This window comes from Rhopilema esculentum, chromosome 3, assembly GCF_057945365.1.
Source record: "Rhopilema esculentum isolate cy_ngs chromosome 3, ASM5794536v1, whole genome shotgun sequence".
NCBI classification, from domain to species: domain Eukaryota; kingdom Metazoa; phylum Cnidaria; class Scyphozoa; order Rhizostomeae; family Rhizostomatidae; genus Rhopilema; species Rhopilema esculentum.
Window position 1 is genome coordinate 4,420,308 of NC_142817.1, and position 19,999 is coordinate 4,440,306.

The 19,999-nt window shown below is 38.3% G+C and overlaps 1 protein-coding gene across 1 annotated transcript; it reads left to right on the plus strand.

The window, feature by feature from the left end:
- Positions 1 to 17,069: 17,069 nt before the first annotated feature.
- Positions 17,070 to 19,706, plus strand: LOC135692350 (52 kDa repressor of the inhibitor of the protein kinase-like). Its single transcript, XM_065210448.2, has one exon. The coding sequence runs from the start codon at positions 17,070 to 17,072 to the stop codon at positions 19,704 to 19,706; it is 2,637 nt and encodes an 878-aa protein (XP_065066520.2).
- The last annotated feature ends 293 nt before the right edge of the window (positions 19,707 to 19,999 follow it).

The window sequence follows — 19,999 nt, forward strand, 5'->3', positions numbered from 1 at the left end:
GCGTCTATTTCTCGCTGCAATTACCATACCCTCCTTTCGTCTGCTATTATGTTACACTGATTGAAATTTTACTCTTACTCAGGGGCGTTGTTGCTCCCAGAAGAGGGCCGGAAAAAACCATAAAGGAGCCCATTCTTTCCAGGAAAACCATTTTTGGCTATTGGTGCAAGCAGGGCAGTTTGGTAAAATAGCATAGATAGTAATGACACAACAACAGAGGTAGCGCCACCCAAATTGAAACTGTGGGTGGGGGGGGGGGGCTAAGAAGCAAGTTTAGTGACACCATGGTTGGGTCCGATGAATGGCTTAAAACGCATCTGCTAGACTAGAATTTAACAAATATCTATACCGCTCAGAATAGAAAATTCGACGATTCTCAGAGAAGCATTGATTGTTAATATTTAGGAAAAATTTGAGAGGGAAGAAGTCACGTTAAAACTTTTATGACAGACGTTGGGGAAAGAAAGAAAGGGTGACTTTTGGCTCAGGGTGCACAACGATGTGAATAACATAAAGCTGTTGTATTGATTGAGAGAATTTAACTCCTTGAAAAGAAATGTGCATCTACTTTGTCTGGAATTTACACATCCAAAATGCAGAAATTTATCTACTGAATTGATGCAAATAATAGACAAACAATATAATATACCTAGATAAGTTAGTACATTGACCAAGCAATCAAGCAGTATATAAACAATTGTTCTCTTTTTATTTCGTACCCGTTTTTAAAAATAACAAAAGAGACGGTCAAAACTTTTCATCTCCAATAAAGTGGGGGAGCTTCAGCTGCACCCAGCCCCCTACCAGTGGCACCGTGCCTGAACAAAAGCACTTCTTGGAGAGTTCGTTGGTCACCTTTTGCTAAGCTAGAGATTTTTGAAAGGGCGTTTCTATCATATGCAAGCAGCTCTTTGATTTTTTTTAAGGTTTGAGGCCAAAAATGCAACTATATCTTGCTTTATCTCTTTGCTTTTTGTGAATCTTCTACAGAAGACTTTTAAAGTCATAAATGTTGCATGAAAAGTTGTGACTGTAAGCAGAGTGTGACTGGAAACCGGGCTAAATTGAGCAGCTTTTTATCTTTGGAATAAAATGTTATGTGACGCGGAGTGTCAATAAGAGTAATATTTTGGCAACGTACTTTTTGAATGTAATTCGATGGTTTTGAAACTGCGGCTTTACGCATCCAAAGTAGCTATGAGCCATGGACGTTCACTTCAGGTAAAATTGGTGCTCCTTGTTGGATAAAGGGTGTTTTCTGGCGGAAAAAGGGCGTGGCCTAAATATGTTTGTCTTTTCTCCCCAGAGCATAGTGCCTGCCACTGATTTCTACAGTATGTTACTTGCAGGTGAAAAAATGACTGCTAGCCGAAAAATGGCATTGAAAATGTTAAAAACTATGACTCATTTTCAAACCATAATCACAAGATGTGTTTTTTATCAATAAATTCTTTTAGAATTTTCCGTTTATTGGATAACGAACAGAATAATATCACCTTTAGTCAGTATTGTTTTGTAGAAAAGAAATTTCTTGCCATATCAGATTGTTATGGATTACAAATCTTTGGAAAAGAAATCTTACGAGCATTGATTAGATTTCATTCAGAAGTCATTTCTACTGATAAAGTTCGTAACTAAAATTGTCGTTACCATGAAAGCAAGGTCCGTTGATATCCATTTTTGGCCCCTTAATCGGAGAAAGAGTAAATAGTATTTTCAAAAAGGGGATCAATAGATCGACAAGCCATAAGATTTGTTCTAAGTTTAAGACTTTACAGATTGAAATTGTTTCTTATTGCAATAGTGAGAGAACTCGAGAGAAAGAGAGAACTGGAGAGAAAGAGAGAACTGGAGAGAAAGAGAAAACTGGAGAGAAAGAGAGAACTTGAGGTATTAATTTTTTTAAGTCTGTGGCCACGTATCAGTAAGGTTATCTGTTCTCCACGCCCCTTGGAGATTCGATTTGGGGTCATATAGACCACTTGCAGAGCTTTACGATCTTAGTGTACTAAGATCAAAATATGTCAAAAAATCTTTCATCTTTTTCCTATCTGAAAGTAAATATTAGAGCCTAGTACCATGGCATGCGAGAAGAAAAAGATGGAAAAACTCTGTCAAAACAGAAGCCCTGTTTACCTTACACAAACTAACCTGGGTTCGCCAAGGTATAAACTAATCTAGGTCAACCCATCTCGAAAGGTGGGTTCGCCTTAGGTCGAGCCTGGGTTAGTTTAGATAAAATGTAGCGTAAACACAAACCTGGGGCGAACCTGGGTAGGACGCATGCGTAGTGACAGCAATTCAGCAATTGTGAATATTGCATAACAAAGCAAAGCGCAAATGCAGAGTTTTGTCACTGTACGAAGCCTGCACTGGGAATAATTGCTTTTTAAAGCTGATTCATTGTATTTTGTATAGTTCACAAAAACTATACACGCTGACTGCCACCATTTTGTTTATCCTCACCTTCTATTTGTGTGTATTACGCATGCGTCGATATCAAGCTAACCCAGGTTCGCCCTTGATTCCATTTACGCTTCAAAGTTGACAGTTTCCAGTGTAAACGCATCAGGGTTCGACCAGGGTTACTTTAAACCTAGGGCGAACTTAAGTTAGTTTGTGTATTGTAAACAGGGCTAGAGTCGCCCTAATTAATAAAAACGGCTCTTATCAAACAATATTGGTAGGTTCGGATTTTCTCCCGTATAAACGTACATACATCCACTGTCTAGTGCGTATATAGACTTGCTCCATGAGCCTCTTTTTCACCACTTCCTTGCCTTAAGTACGCCATTCTGTCGTTGTAATTCCATAGATGTTTTAAAATCATTAAAAGTTCGAATTATCAAAAATAGACCCAAAGGGTTATTGTACACGAATTTTGTATGAGAAGCCGTCTATAAGAACCCTGATAGTTTATAAGGTACCTGTTTCTGGTTCAATTGAGATAAACGAAAGAAGGACTCCCTGCTCTCTTTTATTTCATAACATATTTTGTTTTTGTTTATCATTATATATCCTTGTATACATGCATGTCATTTGTATATTTTTGTTTTTATACTATAATATATTATGTTTTTTAATATCATTTTTCTTCCTGAAAACTTTTTGAACATAAGTGAACAAAAGCATCAAGAGACTGAGCAGTATTCCTTGGCCTAGCATCTGATAAAAGAGTGTGTAATAAAAAAGATTTGTTTTGGGAAACAACTAAAAATCATCAAATATTCAAACAATGTGAAATCGATTATATTTATAATTTTGAATCTTAGGCACTGAAGGTTCATTAACAAAATTACGTTCTTAACACGTATAATTTATTTTTCATGACGTTGAATTCATTGCACTCGTTGCAGCACAAACATACTTGATCAGCCTTATCTTGGTTTCCAAACGTTGGGAACACGCCTCCAAATGAGAAGATTATCAAAAACATTTGTATGAATTCCTGTGTTAACCGACTTATTGATAAACTTGTATGATAAGCGTTTCGTGACCTGTCAATCCTCAACAGCCTTCTGAAACGTTGCAACATTTCAAAATCTGATTTTTGTGTCAGATTTATGCAGGGGTCAATGGGAACAAATGCTAACCTATCTTGCACGCTGAAAAAGTCCTTTATAGCATAGATTCCAAATCTTTGACTGGCTGGGAGACTTTTATTCTTTATATTGTATCGGCCATTCAGAGTTTGTTTGTTTTGTTTTGTAATCTATTATAATTCGAAGACAAATAATTCTAGTTTTTAATTACAAAATAAAAAGCAAATGATCTAATTCGAATAACACAGCTATCACAAATTTACGAAAATTTCAAAAAAACCAAATTTAACAACTACTTGCACAAGTGTTAAAGAATTCAACATCAAACGTGCCTCGGAGCTAGATGTAAAGAAAAGTTTTGCCTCTTAATGAGAATCCTACCTCCACTTAAAACTACATTCACAAAAACGTCCTAATAATGCATCTATTGATAGTCCTTATGATGAGACGAAGAATTGATTTTTTAAGCTTTCTATCCACTTTCAGGATGATGAAAAATTCTTCATTGAACCAAGCTCTTTAAAGATTCAAAGCTACTTCAATCAATTGATGCTTACCGTATCTAAAGTGCTCTACACCTTTCTAAATGCTTTCTATATTATGGTCACATTGGAGACATTTTCGTCATTGAAGGGGACAAAAATGGGTACCAGTGAACTAACATTTCGTTTGCTGCTAGAGGCGAGACATTATGTCCTGTTTATATGGTAGGCATGTAAAAATTCCCCTCCCCCTCGAGTCAGCCCCCACTGCTACCGTAAATTATCGGATTGGAACCCCTCAGTTTGAGTATTTTTGTCATTTGAGGTTGCCTTTAGCGTTTCATTGAATTACCACAATAATTCATACTTTTGGTAATAATTAATTTATTGCTCATAAAGAAATTTCTACAAAAATTAACATGGTCTTTTAACAGTGTCTTCCTAATTTCTACAATAATTTTATAAGCCCCCCCCACCGTATAAGCCCCCGTATAAGCCCCCTCAAATAAGCCCCTATCCAAAAATATCAAAAATAAGCAAGCTCATTCGCGGATTTACAATTTCCGCGAATTGTTTTTACAATTTTCTGAAAACGCTGCGTTCAATAAAGCAGTAAAAATGCAATTGCAACATTGCCCTGATAGCTAGGCCTAAACGCCAGAATAGAAATGACTAAAAAAAATGAAAAAATTCTCACAATGATTGCATTAATGAATTCGAGAATAACTCCAAAATTGTATCTGCTTTGCACTTAATATGGGCACAATCTAATAATTCAAGGAAAGTTAGTGTTCTGCTGGTCTTTAATAGAGTGTTTGATGCCGGTTAGGCAGAGTAGTACAAACTACAATAGGACTGGTTGCACCTCCGCTTAGCGAGCTTATCTTGCAACGGTAGTTATATCAATCATATGAAATTTCTATTCGTAATGACCATGTTCCGCCTTGGAAAAGATTTCTGACTTAAAAAGAAACAGTAGCTTTAAAGAGTCATTTAGTGATGACGTCATAAATAAATGTTTTAATGATTTTATAGATTTGCATCAGTCAGTCAATAAGAGGAACCTTGAAATGCAATAATATGAGCACAGGCAATCATGGTAACTTGGTCTTTGTTTTCAACTTAACGAACCAAGCCAAAATAACAGTGGTCCGTCGGCTTTGAATCTTCCATTGACCGAATCTCTTCCAATTTTAAAAAAGTTTAACTGATTTTGTACTTTCAGTGGTATTCCATGGTGTTTCAAGTTGTGCAGAGTTTCGAAAATTTCTAGTGCTAGCAGCCGAATGGAGTGAATATGAATTGTAGTAGATTTGGCCTTGACTAGAAGTTTAGGTCTAAATTTTATTCAAAATTTTTTTCTTTCGAAAGTCATTTAATCATACAATTCCATGCCACAAATACCAAGCCAGGCAATTATTGGAATTCCTGGCCAATTGGAGACATTTTATTTGACCATAGAAAAAAGCTAAAACTATATAATTTTATTATGCAAGATGGAAGGTGTTCTGTATGAAACTCTGTCTGCCGGAGTGAGATATTAATTTTGCATTTCATTTATTTCAAAGTTTCATTTTGAGTTTTCGTCATCGTCAGGCTTTGTCCCTGTTAATTACCTTATAGTTTTATTCAAAGATTTTTCTAACTAAATGAGAGAAATGTTTTACACAGGAAGATTTTTGCGTAAAAATGGAAGTTGTATTGACAGCTATTAAAGGAAACTAATTGGCTACCTAGTTGACGAATCAATATTTTAACTTTTCTGAATTTTGCTTTTTTAAACCATAGAACGATACAAATAACAACATACATTGCCATGTACTTAACATTTAGTGAGAAATATAGTTAAATATAAAAGTTCATTACGATACAGTAGAGCCAAATAGTTGGTGACTCAAGTTTTGCATACAGAAATTATCTAGTGAATAATATGGCCCTTATATCAATGAAGTTGATGTAGATTACCAGGTGTGATAAGCAAGTGTACTAGCAAAAAACCTTTATCATACGCGATGGTTCCTATAGCATGTAAACAAACCAGCTTTTACTCAATGAAAATATTAAGGAACTTGCAAGTGAATGATTAACTTGTGCAATGCAGTTGAATTATAAAAACTTTGAATAACTCGATGGGGAATTTCAGACTGAAAAAAGGAACAATTCTCACAATAGCGAATGGGTAAAAGAGAAATAAGGTCATTGTGAAGTCCTTTTACACCGGCCATCTCAGTTATTTCTTACTAGTAAAAGCAAAATTTGTGTAAAATCGATGTGTAAAATCAAAATTATATCATTCTTACAACCCTGAGATTCCTTCGACCCCATCCTCTCATGAACCTTTACTTTAATCTCGAACGATACTGAATCTAACTTAGACTATTCGGAATGTGTAATTAAAGTTTTTGTAGCAATTTCTGTTCTCTAATGTTTTCCAAAGCAAGTTTTTCAGAAATCAGTATGTCATATTTTATTTATAAATTTAGACTTCTTTTCTAAAGAAAGTTCAAATATTCATGGATGAATGATAATATTTGGTGATGTGCAGTTTAGTGGATGAAATATGTTTTAGTATAACATGTGACTGTCTGACTGAGGTTCCAAATGTCATAAAATAGATCCAAAAATCTTTCTGGAGCACATTTATGCATGTACGTGCATCTTTTCACAAAGTCTTGGTACACCAACGTCAGTTTCCAAGGGAAAATAATGGCATTCCTCTTTTCATTCTGAACAATGTTGGTTTACTACACAACGACGTAGGGGATTAGGATGTAAGCTTTTTTCTGCGACTTCTATGATATTTCTCTAAATTATCAACATTGTTTAGGGGGGAAGGGGGTGCGGCAATAGGAGTATCCAGGAAAAGAATTGAAAAGTATAAAAATACAACGCAAATTGCTTGGTGTTCTAAGAAATTTTGACAATGGTTGTAGCAATTTTGGAATCGATCTACATGCAAACGAAAAAGCCGCTCTTGTGTGGACAGAAGAAGTTCGTTTGCTCTCTATGAAAGAATCCAGGATTTGATTTTCTGGAGGAACGCAATACTGACAAGACAACTAATGTAAAGGCCCTATTAAGCCCCCTTTTCTCTAAGCCCACCTCTCTATCAAAGTCAACCTTGTAAAGAAAAACCTGATAAAAGCCCCCTCTTTGTCAAGCTTACCACTCATTGGCGATTGAGAGTTGAGTGATAGTTTACAGGGCAATTTAAAATATGCACATTAAGTGGCTCTCTTGACTGATGATAATAACAGACTCTTGACAGGCTTGATGATAAGATCTAGTCTAGGGAGATACTGTTGCTGATCCTTTCAAAGGAATCCAAGAGGACAAAGTCTGTTTAGAAGAGGTACAAGGGTTATCAATTGATCCTAATGAATCTGATGAAGATGAAGACATTATATTTCACTAATGTTAATAAACTCTCAAAGCTGCTAGCAAAGTTTTTTCGATAGAAATGATGCAATGATAATGCATAAGAAAATTTTAATATCATTTCAAAGTTTAAGTTATCAAAGCACCCCCTCTCTAACGAGCCCCTCCCTAATAAGCCCCCTTCTAGGACTGTGCTTGAATATTTCTGATTGGCCTCTTTCAACAACTGGGTAGATACATTTTTATGCTTTCATATACAATTATAGAATAATATAGTTTCGACAATTTTTTATGCTTCTCGTTTTTCAATTTTTTTTGCATATGTCGAAAGCGGCAGTCTTTGTGCATCCAATGATATTAGCAATTTAACGATGGCTTTTTCCTATCATTGTGATGTAGCATCATTTCTAGATACTGCTCAGAAGTAAATTCTTTTGCTTCGGTCGCTACCATCTCGAGGAAAAACCTTCACAGAGTTTACTAACATATCGATAAGATTGTTTTTTTCGACGAATAAATAGATTAAGGGCAAAAAAATTTTATGAATAAATTGAGGAAATTGATTAAAACAATTTTCTGACAACTGTCCTTGTAATTTTTAAACAAATTTATCTAACAACTGATTCGCAACCAATTTTCTCTAACAACTATCCGGAAACTTTCCTGAAGGGAGTGTATATATTTTCCATCTTGTTATTTTGGAGCCTTATTCTGACGTTTTATCCTCTGAGGAGAATCAGACGAAAAAGCTTTTAGTATGTTGTAAAATATTTCAAATTCGATCTTTACATTTTTGAATGTCTTTCAAAACTAAGGGGCCTCGTCTGTCAATCGAATTTCACTGTTTCGATGGTCCGAATTTTTTACTAAAAATTTTGAAATATTCTTGCATAACTGCATACCCCCTCAAAGCGTTACCGTAACCTCGTAATGAAGCAGCTGCCAACAAGACAATGATGTAGAAGCGCCGAAGGCGCTAGATATATAACTTACAGGTCCGCTGTGAGGCAAATTTGTTTACTTCCGCCATTTTGAATAGTGGCAAAAAGGAACTTGCTCCAGACCGAGCCCTTATAAATTTGGTAAAAGTAAGGATTGATTTCGTTCACTTCTCTTTCGAATATCGATGTGAAATTTGGCGAGTGGGCTTCTTTTGCACTTAAATTTATAAATTGATGTTAATATTGGAAAATGAAGCCGTCGTTCGCAAATTCCAAGCATTTACAGTCGCGGTGCTTGCTGTGGTGCTTTCTGTCTCGTCGAAATTCCAGAAAACAATGATTGATCTGTTTTAAAACGGATCCAGCAACAATGTTTAGCCACTCAATGCATAAATTTCTTAACACATTTGTACAAAGATGTGATTTAGTTACTTTTTCTTTGTTTATTTACAGAAACTGCTATGAAATATCTAGGCCAAACTCTAGAAATAGCCGAAAATAGGTCAAAATTCTATGCTTGGATATTAAAAACAGAATCTAAATATGGTAACCAATTTTTGATTTTATATAATCATTGAAATTTTTGAACTATTTCAAAACCACACTCAGGGGCGGTCTGACGTCAAAATCGCAGGGTGGCTCGCAGTCAGCTCGAAAAATCGAAGTCAGCCCGGGCCGAATCAGCCCGGGCCGAGTCAACCTAGGCCGAGTCAACCTAGGCCAAGTCAACCTAGGCCAAGTCAACCTAGGCCGAGTCAACCTAGGCTGAGTCAACCTAGGACGAGTCAACCTAGACCGAGTTAACCTAGGCTGAGTTAACCTAGGCCGAGTCAACCTAGGCCGAGTCAACCTAGGCCGAGCCAACCTAGGCTGAGTCAAGCTAGGCCGAGTCAACCTAGGCCGAGTCAACCTAGGCCGAGTCAACCTAGGCTGAGGCAACCTAGGCCGAGTCAACCTAGGCCGAGTCAACCTAGGCCAAGTCAACCTAGGCCAAGTCAACCTAGGCCGAGTCAACCTAGGCTGAGTCAACCTAGGACGAGTCAACCTAGGCCAAGTCAACCTAGGCCAAGTCAACCTAGGCCGAGTCAACCTAGGCTGAGTCAACCTAGGACGAGTCAACCTAGACCGAGTCAACCTAGGCTGAGTTAACCTAGGCCGAGTCAACCTAGGCCGAGTCAACCTAGGCCGAGCCAACCTAGGCTGAGTCAAGCTAGGCCGAGTCAACCTAGGCCGAGTCAACCTAGGCCGAGTCAACCTAGGCTGAGGCAACCTAGGCCGAGTCAACCTAGGCCGAGTCAACCTAGGCCAAGTCAACCTAGGCCAAGTCAACCTAGGCCGAGTCAACCTAGGCTGAGTCAACCTAGGACGAGTCAACCTAGACCGAGTCAACCTAGGCTGAGTTAACCTAGGCCGAGTCAACCTAGGCTGAGTCAACCTAGGCCGAGTCAACCTAGGCCGAGTCAACCTAGGCCGAGCCAACCTAGGCTGAGTCAAGCTAGGCCGAGTCAACCTAGGCCGAGTCAACCTAGGCCGAGTCAACCTAGGCCGAGTCAACCTAGGCCGAATCAACCTAGGCTGAGTCAACCTAGGCCGAGTCAACCTAGGCTGAGTCAACCTAGGCCGAGTCAACCTAGGCTGAGTCAACCTAGGCTGAGTCAACCTAGGCCGAGTCAACCTAGACCGAGTCAACCTAGGCCGAGTCAACCTAGGCCACCTGGGCAAAAATCATCCCAGATCAACCTTGGCTAGGTAACTTTGTGTTCGCACTACAGAAAATATTACTTGGGTTCACTTTACCCCCTACCAAGGCTGAAACAAGGTTCGATGGTATAGTGTAGACAAGACATTTGACATTCATGACAGGGTCATACATAAATGATATCACTTATAATTTAAAGACTTTTAGGCCCCCTGCCACCTGTGTCACCACCTCTCTGAACCCCTCTATTATATTGCCAATGACGTCACTTCTCGCACTCCCCGCAGCCCTTCGCTATACATTCATTAAAAAGGAGAGCAAAGCAAAAAAGCGTAATTTCTTTTTTATCAAAAAAGTTTTATCAAAAGAAATCTTATATTTTTCAAAAAACTTGAAAACTTTCGAAAGGAAATTATTAATATTCACACAGAACTAAAATTGATTACAACCATCAATTGACTTCTCGAAAGAACGTTTGCATAAAAAGTTCGCCGTAGTTATGGTTTCGGCGTCAAAGTTTTTACACTTTAGTTAGCTTCACCATTAAATTGAGCAAAACTATATCAATGATGTATCAAATTTCCACCAGTTTTTTGCCAATTCCTCATAATTGTACAATTTATTGAACAGTTTTCCGATATCTTCAAAAACGCCCAGGACTTGTGATTAACCAAGACTTATGACTAACGCAAATTAGTTTCTTCACTTATGACTAATGCGAATTATTTCAAATGCCTGATATCGAATAGCTGAGAGGGTTTTCACTTTTGAAGCATTAACTGAATATAATCCTATGTTCTTTCCATTCGGAATGGTTGTATCTGGATAAGATTATCGATGCGTTGGCAGTTGGGTATGGGAACGTTCACATATTACCTAATCAAAGATGGAGGGAGGGGGTTCACACAAATGTTTACGGTCATAATGATCAATAAATGATGCAAATTAGATGATAATTTATGGGGGAAGAGGATTTTTTCAATGTTGCCTATATTTTGTTATGTAATTTGTGCATCTCCCTTTCTTGAATGATAATGCTCTTTCCAGGGCCTATTTTAGTGTGCAGTATTACACACTTTGTGCAGCATTAATTTAAAAACGTGCAGTATTGATTTCCAAAATGTGCAGTTTTGAATTTTGGGATTTGTGAAAATGTCTTTTTGCGGCTATCCCAGATTCCTGCTTTGCTCACAAAATGTGAATTTTCCTCATCACTTCGATATAGAGTTCATGTATTGTAATTCTCGTATAACCATCGGAAAGACTCTCTTATCAAAACTTAAAACAAAGAGAAATGCCCAGAACCAGAAACAAAACATCTACTTGTAAATGTCAGAATTGCTGTAAATTTCGTAATTTGATCTTGTCGAAAATAAAACATTCAGTAATAATTTATCAGTTGCCCTGCCCTAACATGCTCTGGGCATCTAGCAGAAGCGCACTTAACTTAACTAAAAGAAAGATAAAGAGCCGAATAAAACTTTTTTGTTGTACTGTCCAGACAAAACATGAAATAGTGACTCCGTTTACAAGAGATAAATGACTATGTTTCTATTAAGGTTTTGTAGCTTCTGTTTGTTTTGTTGCTGTTTTGAAATGTTATTATTGATTGTGTATATTATCGTCTTTCTGTTTGTGGTTTCTCCCTCATGGCCTATACACGTGTTCAAAATTTCTGCAATTTCCTCGCTACACTTGCATGGCTAAGGTACATGGGGTTTGCAGGGTTTTGCACTAATTGCAACAAAAAAATTTCCTATAAAAAACATGATTATAAATTATCAATTTGCACAAACGGGTGGCATGAGGATCCCTTAGAACCCATTTTTCCAAATGATGTTGTCAGATATCTTTCTGAAAAGTCAATAGTTTTATAAGCACATGTTCAATGCCTGACCATAATTACGCATAATTGTACGGGCATCATAATAGGCTAGTAGGAGCTAAAGCCCCTCTTTATTTTTGCAAAGAAACGCTTTAAAACTTTCAAAAATTCATAAATTACCGTTTGATGAGAATGAAGTCATTATTTTGCTAAATTTCAGAAGATTGCGTGTTTAATCGAAAATAATCTCGTCTCCTACGCTGGAAAGAGAAGTTGCTTTCTCTGTAAAATCTTAAAAGAAAGTGTCGCGCTAACTGAAAAATGGCTTTAGGCTTTGGGCTTTAGTCTAACTTTCAAAATCTGCAAGCCGCTTTACATCGTTAAATATTTTGCCACCCTTTCAGAGTTTCAAATACAGTCAATTTGACTGATAATCGTCTTCCCAGAGCAAAGTGTGAAAAGAAAAGACACTAAATTTCGGCATTTTCTGAATTACCAAATAGCGTGATTTAAAATATTTTTCCGGGGACAACAGTGCCACTGGGAGTGCTTGGGGGGCAGGAGCCCCCAAAAAAATTCATTGGGCCCCTCCGTTGGCAAGTCAATTTTGAAAAATTTTAAGCCTATGTTGTCTCAGCACTTTCATAATGTCGGCGCTTTCATAACTTCCACTTCGTGATTTTTTAATTTTTTTTTCATTGTTTGATTTTTTTCAGTTTTTTTTCATTTTTTTAACTGGAATTACCACAGCGGAAATGGTGTTATATTAGATTTTTGTTGATGGTTCACTCACTGTCGGCACTCTGACATTACAGCCCCCCACAGCATTTCTTTTCTGGCGCCATCCCTGGGGACAAGCCCCAGTTTTGCTTGCAATATAATTTCCCATTCCGTCATACATTGCATGTGATTTTAAGAATGAATTACGACATAAATATACTAATTTGATAACGGGCTATGCTCGAAACGTCCTTTTATAATTCGTTAATTTTTTCAAGTATAATTCCTAATTTAATTGAATTATGACATAGTTTGCAGTAAACTGATTCCCAGCTACACAAATTTGAGACACATTTTGCCTACCCGACATCTGTCCTGGCCGTGTGCAAATTTTTGAGCCATTCGATTAGTACCTTGGAAACAAAATAGCTTTTTCGTACCTGTATAACCATTGTGAAATCAGTGTCAAGTCACTTGAAGCTTTAAGATGAATAAGCCCGGGCCGAGTTTGAATAAACACATGATTGGACATATCAATGTGCCATGCGATATTGTAAATGAGACATGCGACCACAACCGCAAAGAAAAGATAATCTGCTTAACAAGTCAAGATATTTTAAGACCTAAACTAGTAGCTTTGATAAAGAAGTTATGGAAACTTCCGTTTACATGGAATTTTTTGCTGTTTCAAAAGTTCTCCTGGTTTCAAACATGGTTAAAATTGTGTGCCTTAGAAAATTCGGCTCAAGAAAATGAAGAAATCGAAAAATGGCTTCGTCCAGAAAACGTCTACCGTAACCTTAAAGTCAGCCCGGGCCGAGTCAGCCCGGGCCGAGTCAGCCCGGGCCGAGTCAGCCCGGGCCGAGTCAGCCCGGGCCGAGTCAGCCCGGGCCGAGTCAGCCCGGGCCGAGTCAGCCCGGGCCGAGTCAGCCCGGGCCGAGACAACCTAGGCCGAGTCAGCCCGGGCCGAGACAACCTAGGCCGAGACAACCTAGGCCGAGACGAGACAAATCATCCCAGATCAATCTTGGCTAGGTAACTTTGTGTTCGCACCACAGAAAATATTACTTGGGTTCACTCTACCCCCTACCAAGGCTGAAACAAGGTTCGATAGTATAGTGTAGACAAGACATTTGACATTGATGACAGGGTTATACATCATTGATATCACTTATAATTTAAAGATTTTCAGGCCCCATGCCACCCTGTGTCACCATCTTTCTTAACCCCTCTATTATAATGCCAATTACGTCACTTCTCACACTCCCTCCGCCCTTCGCTATACATTCATTCTAAAAGTAGAGCAAAGCAAAAAAGCATAATTTCTTTTTTTAAGAAAATTTTGGAGATTGAAAGTTGCGAAAATTATATTTTCAAAAAGTTGCGAACATTAAAACAACTCTGAAAGATGCCTTCTTAAGCCTGCCTATTTCGGGATTTCTCCAGGCTCCGAATTCTTAGGAATATCCTTTGTTTATGCTTCTTTTTATGCAAATTTTCGTCCTTAGTTTTGATTCATGTTTTATCTAAGTAATCAAGAAAATCAACAAAACTGATTTCTCCACGATGTTCGTTGCTTCAGTGTTTCGTCTATAGAAACTAATAACTCTTACAAATCTGAACGCGTTTCAAAGATATTGTGAATTTTTTAGGCAGCTACTGCGATCGGAGAAAAATAACTCACAGCGCTGACTTACAGCTAACATTTAACTGTACCCAAGAGAGGAAAAGATTGAATGGTGTAAACTGTTGTTTAGAATGCATTGAGCATATTCTGTCTACGCAATATTGAACTGATAGATAATATATTTAGAAAACTACAATATGAGTACAAGGAAGAAATAATGTTCAAAATAGCTCGGAAAAGTGGAACAAAATTCACTTAAACTCTTCGTCCGACGCTTAATAATGAAAGCAAGTGAAATTATTTCCAATCGAAAGCCCGGTTTACACTACAAAAAGCTAACTGGGTTCGACCTGTGTTGAGTTAACGAAACGCAATTGTGAGTCAGCCCGGATTGAGTCAGCTGTCAACTCTGATTCTTTCTTGAATAATTTTGAAAGGTTTTCTGCGGAATGTTACCTTTCTTTTCACTTACATTTTTCCCCTCCCCTTCCTTTCTCTTCCTGCTTTCTCCAATTGTTTCTATTGATTTCCTTCTCATTTCTTCAGCTTTTTCCATTTCTGCTGTTTGTTTTTCTTTAACTTGCTGGGAATTTCGGCCTCTCTACCTGCGAAATATTATCCACATTTTCTCTCCACCCATCACTCCTTGGCCCACTAGGACACGGCGAAAATTCCCGGTACGCCTTTGCTTCAAGTTATATTTTCAAAGAACTTTCGAAAGGCAATTATCAATATTCGCACAGAACTAAGATTGATTGCAACCATAAATCGACGTCTTGAAAAAACGTTTGCATAAAAAGTTCGCCGTGGTTATGGTTTCGGCGTCAAAGATTTTACAGTTTAGTTTAGCTTCACCATTAAATTGAGAAAAACTGTATCAATGATGTATCAAATTTCCACCAGTTTTTTGCTAATTCCTTGTAATTGTATACTTTATTGAATGGTTTTCCGAAATCTTCAAAAACGCCCATAACTTGTGATTAACCAAGACTTACGACCAGCGCAAATTAGTTTCTTCACTTATGACTAATGCGAATTATTTCAAATGCCTGATATCGAATAGCTGAGGGGGTTCTCACTTTTGAAGTATTAACTGAGTACAATCCTATGTTCTCTTCATTCAGAATGGTTGTATCTGGATAAGATTATCGATGCGTTGGCAGTTGGGTATGGGAACGTTCACATATTACCTAATCAAAGATGGAGGGAGGGGGTTCACACAAATGTTTACGGTCATAATGATCAATAAATGATGCAAATTAGATGAAAATTAAGGGGAAAAAGGATTTTTCCAATGTTGCCTATATTTTGTTATGTAATTTGTTCATGTTCCTTTCTTGAATCTTTCAATAATGCTCTGTCCAGGGCCTATTTTAGTGTGCAGTATTACACACTTTGTTCAGTATTAATTTAAAAACGTGCAGTATTGATTTCGAAAATGTACAGTATTGAATTTTGGGATTTGTGAAAATGTCTATTTTCCTTGTCAGTTCGATACAGAGTTCATGTATTGTAATTCTCGTATAACCATCGGAAAGACTCTCTTATCAAAACTTAAAACAAAGCGAAATGCCCAGAACCAAAAACAAAACATGTGCTGTAAATGTCAGCATTGCTGTAAATATTGTAATTTGATCTTGTCGAAGATAAAACATTCAGTAAAAATTTATTAGTTGCTCTATGATGCTCTGGGCATCTAGCAGAAGCTCACTTAACTTAACTGAAATAAAGATAAAGAGCCTAATAAAACGTTTTAGTTAATAGATCAAACAGAAATTTAAGACAGAGTCACGCAGTTTGAAAAATTATGACCGTGACTCTTTTCTTAATGAATTGCATAGCATTGACTGGGAGATGGCTATGTCATGTAGATCGGATGACCCTAATAGGATGGCTAGCAATTTCTACGATCTCTTTCTCGCCAGGGGCGGATCCAGCGTCTGCGTTTGGGGAGGGCCATTTATGAAAGAAGAGGAGGCCTGCGAAAATTTCACAGACACGCCCTTCAAAGTCTCACCGAACGCGGGAAACGCCCCTTTCTATCAAAAAATTTCATAAGAAGGTACACTCTCAGAACACTGAAAATTAAGAAACTTCATTGCTGCGAGAAACTTCCAAGCGAAGTAAAGGCTAAAATACATGATGAAAAATTGATGAACTTTGGCTAATCGTGTAAACACGCGCTTCTTTAGTTAAACTGATGAAAAACGGATATAGAAATAACTTTGGGGAAAACTGACATAAAAAACTGATCGTGTATTTCAGCCTTTACAAATATTCATATTGAATATTTGGTCAGCAGCTTTCGCGCTTGACTTGGGAGGGGAACTATGACGCATCAGAGTTCGTGAATGACATTATAATTCCTGTGTTCAAGAAGCCGGCATAAGACACGTACCCTTAAGATGAAAAAAAGATTTAGAAAATGAGCAAAAGTCCCCACGTATTTGGTGCGTATAATTTGAATGGTAAATTTTCAAAATGGGTAGTCACCAAAAATTCATCGCAGCATAACAGGCAAAGCTGAGTAGTTATAGGTACTGTTTTGCTTTTGTTGGAAATAGTGACGCTTTTTGGGTATCACAATCGCAATAACACGATGAACAATGTTTGAACTGTAACCCATTTTAGCCATAACTTTCTCAACCATTAACGTTTGCAGACGTCATTCATTCATGATCGCAGTCATGATTTGTGTTAAACCATAGTCCATATGAGCCGCGAGATCCGGTCACATCTAATTTTGCATTGAACTATTGTTTTAGGCTTATCATAATTCTTGTGTTACACATCCACTTGCAACTTATTGCCTCACTGAAAGCGAGAGAATAAAGCCGACTGGAGGTTTGATTAAAATGTCTGGTCCGCCAAAGAAATCAAGAACTCTTGAATCATTCTTCTCAAAAAGTAGCCGCACCAGTTCAGTTGGAGATAACCCTGAAATCTCTAAAACATGTGAAACTACCACTTGCCAAGAATTTGAATCAAAATCTACTGGTGAAGAATTCGACACACAAAGCCAAGTTGCGGTAGTCCAGGATTGTCCTGAAGAGGAAACACACCCAGACCTCTGTTGTATGGCGACACAAGTAAATGTTGCAATATCTGATAGATATGACATTGGTAGAGCTATAATGAAAACAAAACGAGGAGAACAGCTGACAGATAACGAAAGGGAAGCATATTTATCGAAGAGGTGGGTGCCGCAGAGAAGGGATGAATATCCATTTTCTGAAAAGAAAAAACCAAAGAATCAGCTCATGGTTGGTATGTCCTCGACAACGAAGCGTTTTCTGGGTGAAAATCACTTGAAAACCTTCCCCTGGCTAGCTGTCAGCAGAGAGCCAAAATGTTGCGGTGCTTGGTGTGTTTATTGCGTTTTATTCAAGACGTGCGAGAGTGGAGGTGGAAGAGGTGCACAATACGGAGGTGGAGCAGGCCAGTCAATGGGCAAACTTGTTAACAAGCCTCTTGTAAACTTTTCAGACTTGACAGGGAAAAATGGAGCCCTCACAAGTCACCAAGAAACATCTTTTCATAAGACATGTGCCATAAAGTACACGGAGTTCTTGAGCCGTGCAACACCTGGGAGTGAGAAGGACGTTCGATCAATAATGAACATTGAAAGGCAGAAAGAGATTGAAAGAAACAGGACTGCGCTGGTTCCCATCATCGACACCCTTCTAACATGCGCCAGGCAAAATATTGCGCTTAGAGGCCATCGTGATGATGGACCAGTAGATTCAACTGGGATGGAACCCAAGCACAATGATGGAAACTTCAGGGCATTGCTGCGATTGAGAGTACGGGGAGGAGATACAAACTTGAAAGATCACTTGAAATCTTGCAAACGCAATGCTTCTTTGGTAAGCAAAACGATACAAAACGAGCTAATTGCCTGTGCAGGAAATATTGTCAAAGAGGACATAGTAAGAGATGTAAAAAATGCAAAATTTTGGACAATAATGGCCGACGAAACCCAAGATTGTGCGAAACGAGAACAGTTGGTCATTGCAATTCGTTACGTTGACACAAAAAATGTGCCAAAAATTATCAAAGAAGAACCGGTCGCAATTTTAGACCTGATTGCAGACATAAAAAGCAGTGACCAATCAGATGAAACAGAGCACAATGAAATTAAGCTATGTGGCAAGGCAATAGGGGAGACTCTACTCCGCCATATAAGTGAGCTTGGGTTGGATTTGCAGTACCTCGTTGGTCAAGGATATGATGGTGCTGCATCGATGTCCAGTGAGCGAGTTGGTGTTTGCTCCTTTATCAAATCTGCTGCGCCACTCGCTGACTACTTCCACTGCTGCATGCACGCGCTAAATCTAAGTTGTTCTCGAGCCGCAAAGATACCAGCAATCAGACATTGCATGGATGACATCAAAGATATCAACAATTTCTTCAAGCATGCGAAAAGAAACAGCTATTTGCAAGCAGTCATAGCACGAGAATCAATTGAAGAGCTTCAGCGACGGCAGTTGGTGACCCTCTGTGAAACAAGATTTGTCGAAAGACATGAATCAGTTTTGGTTGCACGACAGCTTTTGCCTTACATCGTTGTGTGCTTGGAGGAAATGCTCGCTTGGGACTCATTAGATACAAGAAAAGATGCCAGGAGATTGTTAAAAAGTTTGCAAGACCCTCAGTTCCTTGTAGCGCTAGTATTGGCCGAGAAAGTGTCTGCTGTACTTCGCCCAGTGTCCCGTTCTTTGCAACAAATTGGTAGCGATCTTGTGAAAGCAATGTCGACGATTTCTGCGACACAGTCAAAGCTTTACACGTGGCGTAAAGGTGAAGAAAATGAGTTTGCTTCGATGTTTGAAGAGGCAATGCTTCTTGGCGAAAATATTGGAGTGACCAGAGAAGAGATGCACGCAATTCCTCGAGCAGTCAGTCAATCCAGGTTCAGATCAAATGCAGGTGAAGCCAATCAAAAAGCCATTGATTATTATCGTATCAATGTGTTTTTACCTCTTCTTGATGAAGTGGCTGGAGATATGAAAGCAAGATTTGGTCCCCATCAGCAGAAGATTGCGACGCTTACAAGAATTCTGCCTTGTTTCGTCAAAGAATCAACTTGGCAAGATATTTTGCCTGCAGCACTAAAATACGGAGTCTTTTTAGACCCCTTGTCCATTGTTGAAGGAGAGTATGAAATTTGGAAGCAGCAATGGCTGTCACGTGGAACAAGTACAGTAGCAAATACCGCTATCGGCGCTTTAGGCGACTGCCAAGGTGATGTATTTCCTAATTTGCATACATTACTCAACATTCTCACTGTGCTACCGGTGACAACAGCAGAACCCGAACGACTATTTTCTAAACTGAATAGTACCCTGACAGCAATTCGGTCAACAATGTCTGAGGAGAGATTAGAATCCCTACTTCTTCTGCAAGTTCACCGTGACAGAACACCAACGAGCGATAAACTCATTGACTCATTCGCAGCATTAAAATCAAGACGAATCCCATTAAAGCTGTAAGTAGTTAAAAGATGGACAAAATGACGTTGCTATTATATCGCAATACTCAACATTGAAACACACCACTTCTCGCGCAAAATGAGCTCGCATGTAGCTTTTCGTTTCAAAGGCAAAATCTCCGATAACGTTTTTGCTACGATATAGCTACTTCCTTTTCAAATTCTTTTCTGAATATATTGACATCAGTTGGGATCACTGATTTCCACAAAATTACTCAATCAAAGCTCTCATGTTTCTATGCTCGCAGTTAGTGTTCTCATGTAATGTAATAAGTAATTTTGGTTTGTTAGTTA

Coding starts and splice junctions, on each gene's coding strand:
- LOC135692350 (XM_065210448.2), top strand. CDS start 17,070: ATGTCTGGTCCGCCAAAGAAATCAAGAACTCTTGAATCATTCTTCTCA.